At 35.5% G+C, this 18,976-nt stretch overlaps 1 protein-coding gene across 7 annotated transcripts in view; it reads left to right on the top strand.

The window, feature by feature from the left end:
• CNOT4 (CCR4-NOT transcription complex subunit 4) overlaps nucleotides 1-18,976 on the top strand; it is a 133,825-nt gene that overhangs the window by 42,997 nt on the left and 71,852 nt on the right. For 6 of the 7 annotated variants that reach the window (XM_004470448.5, XM_004470446.5, XM_004470449.5 and 3 more), the window contains exon 2: nucleotides 5,861-6,126. In XM_004470448.5, coding sequence (XP_004470505.2) covers nucleotides 5,953-6,126 — 174 coding nt within the window. In that variant the 5' untranslated portion in view covers nucleotides 5,861-5,952. Of the gene's footprint in view, nucleotides 1-5,860; nucleotides 6,127-11,865; nucleotides 12,009-18,976 lie in introns of those variants that run through there. The other variant, XM_058297418.1, reaches the window with a different exon arrangement.

Genomic DNA, 18,976 nt, shown 5'->3' with positions numbered 1-18,976 from the left:
AGTTGAAATCTACTGTGGAGTGACTCTAGTGATTTTTCATGTGAGTTAATTTACTTTTCAACTCCAAAAATTCTGTTTGGTTCTTTAAAATAATTTGTCTCTTTACTGATATTCTCTTTTTGCTGTGACATTGTTATCATGCTGTCCTTTAATTCTTTAATCATGGTTTCCTTTAGTTCTTTGAGTATGTTTATAATGACTCCTTTGAAGTTTTTTCTTTGAAACCCAGCATCTGGTTGCTCTGAGAGGCTGTCTCTGTTGCCTGCTTTTTTTTTCTTTCTCCCTTGTAAATGGGTTATACTTTCCCATTTCTTTGCTTGTTTTGTCATTTTTTTTGTTGGACACTGGGCATTTTCTATAATATATTGTAGTAATTCTGGGTATTTATCACCCCCACACCCCCTTCCCTATTTATTTTTATTTTTTATTTTTGCCTATTTGTTTTGTGACTGGATTACTTTAGTGAAGTCTTTCTCCCCTCTGCATTGTGAAGTGTCAGACTGCGCTACAGTGTTTTTCATGACTTTCATTTTTACTGCATCCAGCTGTTAAGCTCCACTGATTGTGGGCGTTGAAATCCCCTCAGGCTTAAATTGTGTCCTAGATTGATCTAATCAAATTATGCTAACTTGATGGGGTAGTTCTTATGGTTAATGTTTGAGATTTGTTCTAATACTGGGAGGGTTTCTTCCAGCTGTCTCTGCTGGGTTCTCTCTGAGAAATTAGCAGACCTGCAGGTTAGCCTATATCTCCAATGAATCTACCAATGTCTTCCTTAATTGCCTTTCACCTCAACCTTCACAGTTTTCACAGTACCCTTAGGCATGAACTTTTCCACACTGTTGCCAATGAGGTTAGTAGTTCCTTTGGAAGAGATTCGGAGATGTGTGTTTTAAACCTTGCTTCTCTGCCTGGGGCAAAATCTCTGACTCTTGAACTGAGAATGGACATAATGACACTCTTCACCTTGATTTAGGAACTGAGTTCTTGGTGCCCTGGTTTATAGTACCTTCCTGCCTTCTTGACTTGTCTTCTCTCCCATGGGACCTACAATTTACATATAAGCTGGGGTGAGGGCAGTTTTGGACCTAGTATTTTCTCATGCCTCATTCAAAATAGAACCTCATTCATAATAAAACCACAAATTGGGGTAGGGCAGAAGAATGGATCCTCTACCTCTTGGCTGCACTCTTCTGGAATTTAGCCTCAACAACTTTTAAAGCTACAGGCAGAATGAGAAATTCTGACATCCTGCCCCTTACTGAAAGATAGCTCTCTCACTAGCAGTTGAGGGGAAGATGGAGCCCTACGATTTAGGCTGTACCAGGATAGAGTGAAGTTTAGTCTTGTTGACATGGGGTGTGGGATGGCTGGGAGTGAGTTTGGCACATAGTCTTGTTCTTACGAACTTTTGGTAGATTTTCTTGAATACATATTCTTCATTTGCTCTTTGCTCTTAGGACCATTTCCAGAGACCTTATATGGTTATTTTAAAAATAATTTTCACCAAGTTCACTGGGGGAGTGCGTCTGTGGAGCTCCTCACACTATCATGCTAGGAGTGGATTGGAAACCCAGGGAGATCTTTTTAAAAATAAAATCCATGTCATTCTTCTGTTTAAAACTCTCTTGTCCTCATGATGAAAATATTTGACAGAGAAAACCATAGGTGTTCTGGTAGCCTATGCTGAGTCCTTAGAAAATCCCCAATCCCCATTTTTCTGGCCTTATCTCAAACTGCTTTCCTCTTGCTTCTTCTGTTCCAGCCACTCTGACATCACTGATTCTCAGACAAATTAGGCATGTTCCTTCCTTTGAGCCTCTGCACTGGCTTTTCTCTGTCTCCTCTTTTTACAGTTATTTACTTGTAAAATGTTACTTGTTAAATGTTACCTTCTCAGTGAGGGCTACTCCAACCGCCCAATTTAAATCAAAACCCTCATCTCTACTACCCTCTTCTACTTTTTCCCACAGCATTGGCACATTCTATCTTATTTAATTTACTTATTTATTATGATAATTGTTTAAATCTTTCTCCCCATTAGAAGGTAGGCTAAACAGGGGCAGGAATTTTTGTCTGTTATAATCACTGGTATATTATTCATTGTGTCTGTGTATATATACATTTCATATCTATAATTGTCTTTTAATTTCACTATACATAAAACTTTGGGTATATAATGTATTCAGGAGCAAAATTTCTGTGTAATTTTTTGTAGCCAGTGCAATTGTGTAACTTATTTTTTTGGCAAAGATGTAAAGACTTTATTTAAGGGGGGCAGTTAAATAGTTGTAAAATTTTGTAAATGTACTGTTTTATTATATAGTGTATTTAAGTATTTTTAGTGTATTTCTTCACATGTCTGTTGAACAGGGTGGGACCCTATACACAAAACATATATTTAACACTTTTTGAGTGATTTACAGAATTTTCAAGGATAATTTTGAATATATGATTTTTGTTTTGTGCACTTACATGGTGTGTGATACATTTGGGGGCACTCGGAAGCATTGGCTTGCATTTTGGGGATTATACGGTGTTGTGGCATTAGTTGCTGGTGATACGGAACAAGAACTCGGGTAATGAGGCGGCGATTTCTTTAAAAAGTTTTTTTTTTTTTTTGGATGAAATAATGTCATTTTGCTTTTTTGGACATTTTGTACTCTTCACCAACTTCAGTAATTCTGACTACTATCCTGTTGTATTAGAAAGGACATGGATTTTGAGAATGGCAATATTGTTTTAAAATTGTGTAGCCTGGTAGCCTGTTTCATCTTTTTATAAAGGAAATATGTTCCTCACTAAGTCACTGTGAGGAAATGGTGTATATGAAAATGTAACACTTTTTTCTTGCAAATTTAATTAGTGAATAAAAAACTTGATATTTTTGTCTTAAGATCCTTTTCCACACTCACTGCCCAGTCCAGGAAATTGTTAACTTTACTTCCCGTCTTCATTTAAAAAGTTCTTTTATTTCTGTGTCTTGTACCTGTATGCATCTTTTTATTTTAACCCATTCTTTTTTATCTTTAAGATTAGTTGATTGGTTTATGAAACAAAGGTATTCTTACTTAAATGAAAATTTAGACTATGGGAAGGGAGAGAGTTTATTTGAAAGTTTATTTTAATAAAGCTTTAGTTCAGAGAGGATACATTTAGGAAATTTCTCTCTATACATAAAATTCCCTTAAATTTTTTTTTTTCTGTTCCCGTTTTTCAGATTAGTAATTTGAATTCTGGAGCTTTTGACTGTCTTACTCAAGATCAGATAGCTACTTTGTGGAAGAGATGAGGAGGAAGTAAGGTCTTCGGACTTGTATTCTAATGTTCTACCTGTCAGACTACCCTACACTTTACTATTCACGTGATTGCATTTGGCAACTGGCTTGTGTGGCACCTCTCTGTGGTTTTACAAGTGAGCAAAATGAACTTGCTTGCTTTTTATTTTTCCTTCATTGAGGGGAAGGTCACATAACATAAAAGTCATTTTAAAGTGAACAATTCAGTGACTTTATTGCATTTACAATGTTGTACAACCACCACCTTTATCTACTTCCAGAACATTTTCATCACCCCCAAAAAGGAAACCCCAGACCTATTAAGCAGTCATTCCCCATTTCTCCCTCCCTATCCCTAGCAACCATCAATCTGCTTTCTCTGTCTATTTACCTATTCTGGACATTTCATATATGTGAAATAACAAATTTTGGGCCTTTTGTTTCTGGCTTCTTTAAGTTAGCATAATGGTTTCAAGATTCATTGTCATTGTAGCTTGTATCAGTACTTCAGTGCTTTTTATGACTGAGTGGTATTCCATTATATATCCACAATTAGTTTATCCAGTCATCTATTGATGGTCACTTGGGTTCTTTCTGGCTTTTGGCTCTTATGTATAGTGCTCCTATGAACATGAATATTTGTCTTTGTTTCAGTACCCTTTCTCACTTCTTTTGGGTATATACTTAAGAGTAGAATTGCTGTGTCATATGGTAATTCTGTGTTTAACTTTTTGTGGAACCACTGAACTTTTCCTGTGCTTGCTTTTGTATTAACTATCATAAGAGACTTCTTGCTGCTTTGCCATTTTCCTTCCCTCTGTGTTTGAAGTTTGTTTGCAAACTTTTAAAAAAAATTATCCCCCCCCACCGTTGTTTGTGCTTGCTGCCTCCTTTCTAAGTCCATTCGCTGTGTGCTCTCTATATATGCTCATCTTTTCTTTAGGAGGCACCGGGAACCAAACCTGAGGCATTCAGTTACTTGAATCACCTCCACTCCCTGCTTTGTTGTCTTTCTCATTGTGTTTCCTCTTTGAGTCTCCTTGTTATATCATCTTGTTGCATCAGCTCACTGTGCCAACCCATCATGCCAGCTCGCAGTCCTGCTCATCTTCTCCAGAAGGCACCAGGAGCCAAACCCGGGGGACCTTCCATGTGGTAGGGGGAAGCTCAATCACTTGAGCCACATCTGCTTCCTTCAATATATTTTTTAAAATTTATTTTCCTTATTGCTTTATAAAATTACTTTATATATTCTGGACGCTATTATATACAGTGACTATATCCTTTAGTCCCTTGCTTGCCTTTAATTTTATGTTTATTTCATTTCATGTTGCTAAGTCCATCATAATTTTCTCTTTTGGCTTTTGAATTTTTGTTTCGCTTAGGAAGAAAATATCTGTATCCCAAGGTTTAAAAAATTCCTTTTTTTCCGCTAACACTTTAGGGGTTTATTTTGCTGTGTATTTCTGTGGACAGATCATTTAGGATTTATATTGATTGTAATGTCAAATAGATATAAACCGTTTTTTCTTCAGGTGGATAGTTTCCAGTGTCCCTTACTGGTTATGAAATAGTCCATCCTTTCTATATTGATTTAAATGCCACTTTTATCAAATAATTTAAATATCATGATTTTTGCATTTTTCCTAGAATCTTTAGGTTCTTCGATCTTTTGTCTATTCTTGTACTAATATAAAATTATATAAATCACCTAAATTAATAGTGTTTTGGTATCTCATAGAGCTAATCCCCACATTCTCTCTCCCACCCCCATCCGCACACCCAGCCTCAAAGCTATTATGCATTCTCCCCTCTAGGTAAACTTTATTATCAGTTTGTCAAATTCCATGTACTTGAGCACCTACTTCCCATATTCAAGGTCATGAGTTCAACTTTGGTACCTCCTAAAAACAACAACAATAATAAAAGAAAATACTGTGATTTTGGTAGAGATTGCAATGAAGTACAGATTTCATCTTAACTTTTTATTCTAGCAGTGACTTTAGCCTAAATATTTACCCTAAAGTTCTCAACGCTCCATAATCTAAAATGATACAGCATTTAATTTTTAAAGAAGTGTTTGTGAGTGTGGAGGTCTGTGTGTTTTTTACCCCTCCTTCTTGTTTCTTTGGGTTTTTAAAAATAACAACCATTTATGCTCTGGCATATTTATTAGGACTTGGTTTTGTTTTTTACAATTAGCCTCTGTTTTCTGTAGTTTATGTAAGGCCTTGATGTTATCCAGCTTTAGATGAATGAAGCCTCTCTTTTTTGATTAGGTGTGTTTTGTAAATTGTGACACATCTTAGAATACTGTAATACTCTTAGTTATGTGGCAGTTATTACTAACTTTTAGATCAAAGCCGAGACAATTTAAGTTTTAAGAGAGAAGATGCTTCTTTATTGAATTTATTCCCTTAAAAGGTATTACAGTTATGCTATAACTGTTGATAGGGAAATCCATCCTGAGATGACAGCAGATATTCCTCAGATGAGTTTTTTTCAGTAATGTGATTCTGGATTACTGAATATGCCATTCATTCTCTAGTAGTAAGCAGTGTGTTTTGTTTATTTTCATACAGGTCTTCAAAGCTCAACATTTTAGCTCTCAGTGCTGAAGTTCCTTCTCCCTTAAATTATTATAAACTTTTGCTGCTGTTTAATAAACGTGAAGATGTCTCGCAGTCCTGATGTGAAGGAAGACCCTGTGGAATGCCCTCTTTGCATGGAGCCCTTGGAGATAGATGACATCAATTTTTTCCCCTGCACCTGTGGCTATCAGATTTGCCGATTTTGTTGGCATCGAATTCGCACTGATGAAAATGGGCTTTGTCCTGCATGTAGAAAGGTAAATACTCCAAAATCATTTTGTATATAGCTTTTATCCATGCATGTGAGTAAGTGAATTTACAAGAATCTCCAAATCTCAGCTGAGATTATATAGACCATTATATTTTTGAGATATCATAGTGAGGTGGAAAGAACCCTGAACTGGGAGTCAGTGTCTAGTCTTGGCTTTGTGGTTAACTAGCTGTATGACCTTTGTAAAGTCAAAATTCTCTGGTTAGTCTTTATTTTTCTCATTTGAGGAGAGGGACAAGATCATTGATGCTCTCTGTTTAAGGGCATTGGAAGTAGGGAGTTACCTTAATTTCCTAGGGCTGCCATAAAAATACACCACAAACTAGGTGGCTTAAAATAAGAAAAGGTATTGTCTTACAGTTCTGGAGGCTAGAAGTTGAAATCAAGGTGTTATCAGAGCCATGCTCTCTCTGAAACTTGTAGGGGAGAATCTTTTTTTGCCTCTTTTAACTTTGGTGTTTGCTGGCACTCCTTGACATTCCTTGGCTTGTAGCCACACCACTTCCATCTCTGCTTCTGGCATCATGTGGTGTTCTTTCTTCCTGTCTGTGTATCTTCTCTCCATTTTATAAGAACTTAGTCATATCGGATTAAGGGCGCATCTTACTTCAGTATGACCTCATTTATCTTAGCTAATTCCTTCTACAACTACCCTAATTCTGAATAAGGTTACATTCACAGGTGCTGGATGTTAGAATTTGAGCATTTCTTTCTGGGGGACACAATTCAACCCCTAATGGGGTAGTGGATTTGGATAGATTGGTGTGAAATGGAAAAACACATTCAGTATTAAATTTGGGGAGAAATCCACTTTAATTTTTTAGAGCAAAGTAGGAGAAAAGTTGTGATGTTTATTTAAAGGGATCATGGGTTAAAATGACTGAGAAATCCTGATTCAGAAGATATCAGTTACTCATTTTGTTAAACCCCTATAATTCTAGTCAAATATTGTTATCCTCATTGTACTTTGAGGAAACTGGGGCTTAGAGAATTGAAGTAATTTGTTCAGAGTCATCAATTAGTGAGTACTAGATATGGGATTCAAATATAAATCTTTTGACTCCAAAGCCTTTGTTCTCAAATACTGTATTACTGAAATACATCTTCTATCTCTGAAAATATATCATTTTTAACATTCTCTGGGGTTTATTGTTTTGATAATCAGCCACAGCACAGTTAGAGTGAAGTGAATGAACTATTTGGGTTTTATTAGTGATGTTAGAGCTTAATGCAAATATCTGTTACTTATCTATAGAATCAGCTTTCTCTTTAATGTCTGTGTGGTTTAAACTTTTTTTTTCTACTTACCCATTTCAAATAGCTTTTGTGTTCATTACCACCAAATTTTGAGAAAGCTGAAATGTGCTTTAGATACCTAAAACCTTAAAAAAAAATTACTCTCAACTTCCTTACGAAAGGATTTATAAACCTCAGAAGGCATTGCACTTTTGAATTTTTTTTAGTCTAATGGACATGCAGTATATATTTGATTGTAAAAAGGTTGTATCTATTTAAGCATTAGTTATATAGTTAATATAATTTATATATAACTATATATAATGAGTAATGTGTATAATATACATAAGGTATAATATGGAATATGTAATGTATTTAATATTGGATTCGGTAAAAAAATCTATATAAATTTTTGTTAGTGGATTTCAGATATTCAGCTATATTGTGAAAGTTGGTTCTCTGTCATTCTGTAATAGGGACTCTTAATCTTTTTCGTTCCACGGAACCCTTTGCCAGTCAGGTGAAAACCACTGACCCCTTATTAAGTCACACTATACTGTGTATTATTTAATAAATATATTACATTTGTACCAAAACATCCTCACAAGAATAAAGTTTTTTTTTGAGTTTCAACTCAAAGTCACAGACCCCTTGTTAAGAACCCCTGTTCTATAAGAATACAATCTTACTGAAATATTTTGTTGAAAGTGGTGGCTTTCAGGATAGTCCAGGATTCTGAGGATTATGTATTTGGTTGACTTCATGAGGTTTATCTCTTTTTTTCCCTTAGAGTGTTATAAAGGTAGAGTCTTCCAATAAAAAAAATTTAAAAAATAGTAGAAAAGAAATTGAAGTTATTTTGAAAATGGCAAAGAAAGTTATTAGTCTTAAGGAACTACTTAGAATTACCTCAAATTCCTAGAAAAATAGAAGATTTTAAAGATAAAAACAAAGAGAAATAACTTTGACAAGGGTGGGGTGCCTTGGGAGGACTAGAAAATGTGAGTAATCTCTAAAAGGCAGACCATTGAGATCAGTTTGAAGAAGGAAGCGTTAGTGCAAAGCATACTCAGAAGTCTGTTGCTAAATGGTGCTTTAAGCTCTTAGGGAAAACGTAGGTGTGGTTAGTTGAGTATGACATTGGAACTCCCAGCTGCACCCAGCCTCCCTTTTGTGCCATGTAGTAGAAATGGATGCCCTGTAGCTAAAATGTGATTATAAATTTGGATCAGAGCCTTAAGGTATGTGGAAACATGCTGGAGGAACTGGAATGTCTTATGCTCAGAATATTACCTGTTGGCACACCCTGTCCAGCAACATGTTCTTTCTGCAGCTAAAAAAGATCATCCTGCCATAATCAGAAAAGCATCTATAAACAGACTGACAGGGTTTTCACATGTCAAAATGAGCAGCAGCAAAGAATCAACAGATATTTCAGGAAAATCAACATCGTGAAAGAGAAGCACAAAATCAGTAAATATAAAGAACCTGACAAAAGGAAGCAAACAAAGATACTATTAAAAGTGTCATTGTTCCTTTCAGAGAGGAAAGAAAGAATGAGATATTCACTAAAAAAAAAAAAAAGCCAGATTGTTTTAAAAGAATCAATTAGGGAAAATGAAAATTAAAAAACCTCATAGATGAGCTGAACAGCGAAATGGACACAGTTCAAGAGCAAATTAGTGAATTGGAAGTTTGTTTTGAGCATTTTTGCAAAATTACAGCATTAAAAAGTTCAAAAATAGAAAGTGAAAGAAAATTTAAACAACATAAAATGTAGGTCTGTAGGTCCTAATCTCTGTTAAGAGGAGTTTCAGAAGGAGTAAACTAAGAATGGATCAGTAAAATAATGAAAGAACTAATTGAAAAAAAAATCTTATGAAGAAAAGCAGTAGTCCTCAGATTAGAAGGGCCCTGTGAATGTGAAACAAGATGATTGAAAATGATCAGTGTGATTTGTATACTTGTGAAATTTTAGAACATCTAGAATAAAGACAAAATTCTAAAAACTCCTGAGAAGAAAATATAGATATACTACAGAGGAATAAGAGTAAATTGATGCAAGTATTTCTGTTTTACAGCTGTACACAAGAGAAAATAATTGAGAAATTTGTTTTTCTACAATTCTGAGGGAAAATAATTTTGAAACAAGAATTCTCAATTTCATTCAGATGTATAAACTATAATAATAAAGCATTTTTCAGACATATAAAGTTTATTATCTTCTATGAACCTCCATACAGGACTAATAGAAGAGTTGAAGGTGACTGCCAGGTTTTGGACTGGAAAATTGAAAGTAAGGAGTAGCCGTTAACTGAGATGGAGAATTCTGCAGTAGCAGTAGTTTTTTGGGGGAAGATAAGTTCTAAACTTACTAAGTTTGAAATTCCTATTACAAATGGAAATATTGAATAGATAGGTGATTTAGGTCTAAGGTTCATGTGAGAGATTCTGGTATGGAGATAAAAATTCTAGAATAGTCAACATACAGAATGCTATTTAAATCATGAGATTGGATGAGGATAAAAGGGAGAGAGGGTAAAGAAAAAATAAGAGAGACTGGCTAAGGATGAGCCCCAATGATCTTTAACACGTATGGGAAAAAATCCAGCTCAGAGAGGTCTGAGACAGTCCCCTTTTGGGTTTCAAAATTATATGCTTTTTCTGTGGCAATTATTATATTAGTCAGGCCAGGAATAATTTTTGGTTTCTTATTTAAACTCATTGCCTTGAACTTCTTTTTGGTCTGTTGGCCACCAGACCTTGTTTGTACCTGTCTTATGGCTGAAGTAGTTAAAGGAGGGCAGACAGTACAGGCAATACACGATCACGGAGACTGAGAATTGGCTTAGCCTTGCCAGAGAGTATACCGAAAACAGGATTAATAATTATGTAGTTGATCATCTCAGTCAGGGACCAGCATAGCTGTGGTCTCTGGGAGACCAGACCCTGTGGTTGTGTTAACACAGAGGGAAACCACAAATGTTACCAGAGGCCTGGAGAGAACTATGAAGTGACCATTTACATGTCACCCAACCCTGCATGAAAAGGGTCTGAAGAGGTGACCTGTGATGTGGCAAACTGATATGATTTAAGTAAACTTGGAGATGGAGGTAGGGACGTGGTTGAAGGAAGCCCTTGGTCATGGTCCAGAAGTGGAAACCTACTCTTTTGCAAAGAGAGCCTCTTTGGCATGGGACTGTAGAACACAGTGAACTGTATGATAGAAAATGGATTGTTGTTTACAGTACAAATATGAGTGTTCTCTCATTAACTGTAACAATGTACAGTACTAATACATGGTGTTAATAATGGGGTGGGGAGTATGGAAAAATATACCAAATGTACTCTATGGGCTGTAGTTAGTGGTAATAGTCTGGTGAAGTTATTTCATACCCTTAATAAATGTTCCACAACAATGTAAGGTGTTGGTGGAGGGGTGGAGGTATGGGAATTCTGCACATTATGTATGATTGTCTTTAAGTTCATAACTTCTCTAATTAAAAAAAATATGTATAGGTACATAATTTTTAAAAAGAGCCCTTTAATAGCTTTGAAAAGCAGAGACAAGCAGTTTAAAACCAAGAGAGTTTAGTGTTTCTGTGTGGTCTTAGATGCTGAGCCTAATGGGGTCAGAAGAACCTTAATGTCCCCAAACATAGGTACAAGCTCCTTTGTCTTCCCTTAGACTTGACTTTTTGTGTCTTTTTAGTGCAGAATTTCTAAGAAAGATTCCTGGTAAAATGGCAGAGGATGTGGGAACATGGATGGGGTGTTCTGACACAGCATTGCATGTAATTGGCTACTCAGAAACCAGTGACTGGGCAAGGAAATGAAAACTTCAACTAAAATATAATTATTTTCATTACAGAAATAATAGAAGACATTGCATCCATGAAATAACGTTGTGTATTAAAAAAAACAGTCAGTGAACAATGAGTGTTGTTATGGAAAATTAAAATGTGATAGTGGAAATAACTCCAGGAAAGGGTTGAAAGATGAGGTTATAAGGCAAAAAGGCAAAGAGAGAGATTATTTGAGAGGAGAAATAAGTTTATGAGGATCAATCCATCAGGTCCAATATCCAGTTAATTGTTGTAGAAAGAGACTACAATGATAAAGAGGGAGATTCATCATCAGAAACATGATTGAAGACTATGACCTGGAACCAAAGGACACATTTCTAGATTGAAAGGGCCATTGACTGCCTGGCACATAAGTCTTGAAGTATCAGAATATCAAGGATAAAGAAATTCTGCAAGCTTCCAGAGAGGAAAACATAGGTCACATACAGAAAGATCAGGAATCAGAATGGTTCAGACTTCTCATCAGCATCACTTCAAGCTAGAAGACAATTCTGAAGGACATTTATTTTCTTCCTAGAATTCTGTACCTGTTCACCTCTTAATTAAGTGTGAAGGTAGAGTAAAGAAATTTACAGACCTGAAAGGTCTCAAAAATGTTTTGCCTTCCATGCATTCTCTCTCAGGAATCTACTGGAGGATGTGCCACTCCAACATGAAGGAATGAACAAGAGAGAATACATGGGATAAAGGAATCAGGAGATCCAACAAAGGAGAGAAGCAATGGGAATTCCTGGGATGATGGGAAAGGATGACAGCTGTGCCCCAGGTATAGAGGACAACCAATCTAAAATGCAGCAAGTCACAAAGCTGTGAGGTTCCTACAAAAAGATAAAATTGAAAAAATACTTGGATTTCTTAAATATTCAAATAGAAAGGCTTAAGAGGTGATTGTGTTGGACAGTTGATGGAGATTTGATGGTTGAACTAGAAGTAAATACATAGAAATATAATCTGTCCAAACAGTTATTAACTCTAAGAGAAACGAAAAGGAAAAGTAATTATGATACAGCGACATGTGTGTGTTGGGGCGGGGGGATGTCGAGGTTTTTTTCTCTTAAATATCCAATTATTAGAGCTGCATTTGTAGAAAGGAGCATCTCTACACTATTGAATGATTTTGAAATCCTTTTTGAAAATCAATTGCCCATAAACGTGGAGGTCAGTTTCTAGAGTCCATTAATGATTTTGTCTATCCTTATGTCAATACCATATGGTCTTGATTACTGTAAGTTTTGAAACCTGATACAATCTTTTAATATTTTTATTGTTTTAGAAGTTGTTTTGGGTATTCTAAACCTTTAGCATTTCCATATAAATTTTTAAACCAGTTTGTCAGTTTCTATATAAAGCCTTCTTTATTTTGATTGGGATTGTATTGAATATACAGATTGATTTGAAGAAAATTGATGTTTTAAAAATGTTGACTCCTCTGGTTCATTTTCTTGGTCTTTTAATTTCTTTAGCAATATTTTGTAGTTTTCAGAATACAGACTACAGTACATTTTGTTATATTTATCCACAAGTATTTTATACTTTTTGCACTGTGGCACATGATATTGTTTTCAGAACTTCATTTTCCACTTGTTCATTGCTAGTACATGCAACAGTTGATTTTTGTGTATTGACTCTCCTGCATCCTTGTTAAATAGATTCCTTAGCATATTCTATGTATATGATCATGGGAATCTGTAAATAAAGACAAGTTTTACTTCTTCCTTTCCATTCTCTATGTTTTTTGATCTTTTTCTTGCCTTATTGCATTGGGCAAGCTCTCCAGCATAATATTGAAAAGAAGTTGTAAGATGTATCTTTGCTTATTTCCAGTCATGAATGGATTCTGAATGTTGTCACATGTCCTTTTTGCTTCTATTGAGATGGTCATGCTTTTTTTCTTTTCTCATATATTCTAGATAACAGTAATTTATTTTGATAGACTTTTAGTCAGCCTTCCCTTCCAGGGATAAACCTCACTTGATTATGATATAGTATCCTTTTTTATATTCAACTTGCTAACATTTTCAGAAGGATGTTTGTGTGTAAGAGGGGTATTTATCTGTAGTTTTCTTCTCTTTTGTTTTGGATGTGGTATCAGTCTTCTTTTTTCCCATGTGTCAAAAACATATTTTATTTTTTTCAACAATTGAAAAATAATACCATTCTTAGCTCAAAAGCTGTATAAAAACAAGCAGGCTCACAGTCTGCAGGCTGTAGTTTGTGGACCCCTGCTTTAGATGGTCACCCTCCAACAGTGTAAGGCTGGGCTGGGCCTTTGAGGCCTCACCAGGAATAGAGGACATCAGGTACAGACCTCACCTTGGGAACACTGAGGTTTGCAGTTATGATATCAATCTATTGCTGGCCTCATAAAATGAGAAATGCCTCCCCATCCTCTATTTTCTGAAAGAGTTTGTGTGTGATTATATTACTTTTTTAATTTCTTCCCCAAATTCATTATTGAATGGTACTATGAAGTTATTGTTCATTGGAGAGCTTCCTATGAAACCTGGCAACTATGGTAATTGTCTGTGTAGATTCCTGGAATTATTTTGGGGTATCTCCCTTTTGTAGTATTTTGCCCTATAAATTTCAATTGTCTCAGTCTCCCCAAATTTTTATCTTTGTCTCCTGAGCTCAGTAACTGATGTTCCCTCTTAATCTTTCCCTTCCCGTGTTAGGGTCCGCTAAATGCCGGAAAAGAGAAAAAGGTGTATTAGTCAGCCAAAGGTTTGCTGATGCAAAGTACCAGAAATCTGATGTCTTATGTAAAGGGTATTTATTTGGTGTAGACGCTTACAGTGACAAGGCACTAAGGGGTCCAGCTCAGGGTACCATAGGGGGTGCTTCCTCACCAAATGTCTGTTGCTACATGTTGAAACAAGATGGTGCGCAATATCTGCGAGGGTTCAGCCTTTTTCTTTCCTCCTAAGGTCTGTGGGACCAGCTTCCTCTGTTATCAGCGCTAGGCTGGAGAGCTCATTTCTTTCCAGGCTCAGTTGCTCTGTGCTCTTCACAAGGTCAACTGTAGACTATCAGGCGAAAGGCTCACCTCTTTCCCTGGGACTGCAGGATCAAAGCTGTCTCGTCTTCTGTGTCTGGAGCTCTCTTCCTCTGTGTATTTCTTCTTTTGTGCTTTCCTTGAGTGAGTGAGTGTGTGTGTGTGTGTATCCCACAAAAGGGGCGGGGACTCAAATTAAGTCACCCTAATGATGTGCTTGAATTAAAGCCCTAATCTTAACATAATTTAATCAAATGAACCTCAGCTGAATCTAATACAGTCAAAGGGTATCACACACACAAAAAAGGGGGGGGGGGGGTTATTATGCCCAGAGGAGCAGACCAGTTTACTAACATAATTTATATCTTTTTTGGAATTCATAAATAATATCAAACTGCCACACTGGGCAATTATGGTTCTCATCTCTTTTGCTTCTGAGTGAATACTCAGAGATTACCAACCTGCTGATTATCGCCTATTGTCCAGTGTCCGGAACAATTATTTTATGTGTTTGTTTTGTAGTCCTCTAGTTGTTTTTGGTGATAGGTCTTTACCATTTACTCTCAAAGATGGAAGTAGAAGTGTGTAAGTAGCATTTATGTTTTATAATAATGTAAACCTGAATATTGATTAACCACAGTTAATATAGAATTAATTATATATATTATAATATATTAGAAAGTAGGAGGTTAAAAGTGTACTTAGGGTGTATAGAGCGGGTTGGTAAGTGAGAGTAAACCTTCAACTTGCATAATGTGATCATTTCTAAAACTGAAAAATTAAAAAGTAGCAATAAAAGTATGCTATTTAGAGATATGGTGGTTAATGGCAAAAGAATCATTTCAAAGAGTTAATAGGATTATTTCTGGGGAGCAGTAAATGCCTTGGGGGGCAGGGAAGGAGAAGGAAATGGCAGACTGCTCTTTTTCTTAATAAACCTTGTAGAACTGTTGACTGGAAACATATCAAAGTTAATTTAAAATAAAATTTTAAAAATACAGGGAAAATACCAATGAAACAGGAAATAAGAAAGATATCAGGCAAGTGGAAATCTCAGGAATGAAGGTATAATACTGATTAATCATAATAAAATTCAGGATCAAACACATTTTAAAAGGAGAGGAATTTTTCTTACTGAAACAGGTCCACAAAATCATGAATCTTCATGTATTTAACAGCAAAATTTTGAAGTATATTGAGCTGATAGAAGTGCTAGGAGAAATTTGCATTTGCATTCATAATGGAGAGACTTTAATATGTATTTTAGAATTTGACAGATGAAGTAAGTAGTAAAAAGGAAATGAAGAATTTAAATAACACAAGTAGTAAGTGTGTGTGTTTGTATGTGCACATATTTTGTACCCTATGAACAATATACCTTTTAAAATACTGGTGGAATAGTATTGGCTTCAGTGGAAATATCACCCATTTCCAAAAATTAGAACTCACCTGTGTATTTCATTTTATTTTTCTTGCTTGGGGTTTGTTGGACTTCTTGACTCTGTGAATTGGTAAATTTCATTTGTTCTGGGGATGGGTACAAAAGCTATTATCTGTTTAGATACTGTCTTTGTTCTTTTCTGCTTCTTGGACTCTGATTAAATTTTTTTTTTTTCTTTCAAATATTTCATTGTCTTCTATGTCTCTTAATCTCTCTTCTTTAATTTCTATCTTCTTCTTTCATTAATGGATTAATGGATGATGTCTTTTGATCTCTTTTCCAGGATGTGAATTATTTCTTCTTTTGGGTCAGTCTGCAACTAAGTATGTCTACTGAATTTTCAAATTTGGTTTTGTTTTACATGTTTAGACCTTCTGTTTTCTCTTTTTTCAAACTTGCTTTGTTATTTTTTATGGATTCTTATACTCTGCAGATATTTCCAAGTTCGTAATCTATTACTTTAAACAGGTAAGTGTTATTTTAGAGTCTGTGTCAACTAATTCCTGTAGTTGAAGTCTTTGGGGGTGTGTGGGGGGGTACTTTTGATAGATGTTTATATTGTTTTGTTTCTTTATGCTCATGGTTATCTTTGCCTTCTTCTTGGTCACTGTCATTGGAAAAATTATTTGAAGGATTCCCTAAGACCTAGAATGCTTTTGCCCTCTTCTAGGGAGGCTTTGAGTTGGCTTCTGCTGGGCTCTATAAACATTGCTATTAGGGATGCCTCAAGCTTAAAGGCCCTTGTCTACTCAAGCTATGTGTATCAAAGATGCAGATCTTCTCTAGGGCTGGTTTCAATAATTTCTTAAGGATGATTTTCCCGTCCATTTCCCCAACCCTCTCTTCTTCTCTGCAGTGCCTAGTTGGAAGAAGGGTAGGTAGATCTGCTTTGTTCTGTCCTGAAACTAAAAGAGCCTTTTGGGGTAGGCTGGGTCTCAGCTAAACATGGGGAGGTTCTCCCTAAAGTCTACCTTGGTGTGGCCCCAGACTTTGAATGTTATCCTTATCCTCTGTTTGGCTACTAAACTAAAGTCTGAGTTTAGTGGCTTTGTTGTTACTCAGATAATCTGCTTATTACTCTGGTTTGTTGGCTTTCATCCAGAAATTGGCCTGGGAGTTCCCCACTGCAGATCATTATTGTTTTTAAGGTGTTGGTTAAATTTTTTTATATATAGAATTTTTCATTGTCTTCCCAAAAATAGTACAATAAAATTATATGTTAATAACAAAAGATTGTTTTGAAATCCATTGACCTTTAAAATAAAAAATCACTCTTTTAACTCTTTTTTAAAAGAGAACAAAATAGAAATTACGCATCATTTCAAACCAGTTATTGGAACACTGCTTCTTAGAATCTCTGGAATGAGACCAAAATGGTATTTGGAGGAAAAGTTAAAGCCTTCAATGCATTTATTAGAAAACAAAAAAGAATGAAAATAAATGAACTTACTTTCATCTTGGGAAACCAGAAAAAGAATAAGCATTATAACCGTGGAAGGTAGGAATTAAGCAGAATTTAGCAAAATAGAAATAGGAAGAAAGCAAACAAAAAATTTTCTATTTTTCTGTAAAAGTTAGAGCTAGTTCTCTGAAAAAAACCAATAAAATAGTCAAACTTTTGGCAAGTCTGATCAAAAAATAAAGAGAAGACATATAAATAGCATTAGGAATAAAAATGGGAACATAACTACCCATATGGAAGAAATTGTGTTTCTCTGGAGACTACAAACCATCTCAATTAGTAATTTGACAATTTATTGCCAAATTACTATTAATAAAAATAGTTATATTTAAATGTGGCCCCACAGATGACCTATTTAGCATTAGGCTGATACATAACACAAAATATTGTCTCTAAAGGAAATTTTTCTGCTTGTAATTTTTCATTTGATGATATATTCCTAGATATTTAAGTTTAACATGTGTTTAATCATAAATTGGATGTATTTTTCTTTATAGTCATTTTTAGTATTAGTGTTCTAGCTTTATGGGTCACTATCTTTTTCTCCATTTTAGGTTTCTTTCTATCTTTTTTTCTTCTTTTACAAAGTTAAGAATATGGTGATTTATGAAAAAAATCACAATTAATGTAACTTATGGACAGTAGCTAACAGTAATACTATAATATTTTTGCAACAATGGAAAAGAAGATATATCAATTCTAAGATATGACTATGGAGGGGTCTAAGGTGGTGTGGGTTTTTTCCATCTGGAATAATGCAAATGTTCTAAAATTGACTGATGTGATGACAGCACAACTCTGTGATGGAAATGAGAGCCACTGAGCATACACTTTGGATTGTACAAAACATGGGGCTGTTTAACACAGGGAATCCAGTGGTGGAAGATGGACTGTAGTTAACGGGACAGTATGAGAATGTTCTCTCATGTACTATAACAAATGTTTAATACTAATACAGGGTGTTAGTAATTGGTTGGGTTGGGGAAAAAATACACCAAATGTAAGATATATATGTTTGTTTTGTAGGTTCATAACTTTTACTATACACTTACAGTTTATTTTTTTATTTCTCTCCCCTTCCCTCCCCCCCCCCCCCACTGTTGTCTGCTTTCTGTGTCCACTTGTATTCTTATCAGGCAGCACTGGGGATCTGTGTCTCTCTTTGTTGCATCATCTTGCTACGCCAGCTCTCTGTGTGTGTTGCACCATGCCTGGGTGGGCTGCAATTTCATGCAAGATGACTTTCCTTTGAGCGGGGGCCACTCCTTGCATGGGGAGCACCCTTACATAGGGGCATCCCTCTGTGGGCCAGCACTCCTTGCACACAGCAGCACTGCACATGGGCCAGCTCACCACATGAGCTAGTAGGCTCTGGGCATCGAACCCTTGGACGTCCTATATGGTAGGCAGGTGCTCTATCTCTTGAACCATATCTGCTTCCCCACTTATGGTTTATATATGTTCATGTATGTATGATATAATTCATTATAGTAGCTGTAGGTTTACAGAAAAATCATGCAGAGAATTCAGCATTTCCATATACCTCCCCTCATACCCAGTTTCCATATTATTAACATTTTGTGTTAGTGTGGAACCTTTGTCACAGTTAATGAAACAATATTATTATAATTTATTATTAACTATGGTCAGTAGTTTACATTAGGACTCACTCTTTGTATTATACAATTCTCTGGATTTTCTTTTATTTTTATTCTGGTAACATAAATACAACCTAAAATTTTCCATTTTGCCACTTTCAAGTCTTCAATTCAATGATGTTAATTGTATATACAATGTTATGCTACAATCACCACCATCCATTACTAAAACTTTTCC

Source organism: Dasypus novemcinctus, chromosome 5 (assembly GCF_030445035.2).
Source record: "Dasypus novemcinctus isolate mDasNov1 chromosome 5, mDasNov1.1.hap2, whole genome shotgun sequence".
In the NCBI taxonomy this organism is placed as follows: domain Eukaryota; kingdom Metazoa; phylum Chordata; class Mammalia; order Cingulata; family Dasypodidae; genus Dasypus; species Dasypus novemcinctus.
The sequence above is the reverse complement of the archived record's forward strand: the minus strand, read 5'-3'. Positions and strand labels throughout refer to the sequence as shown.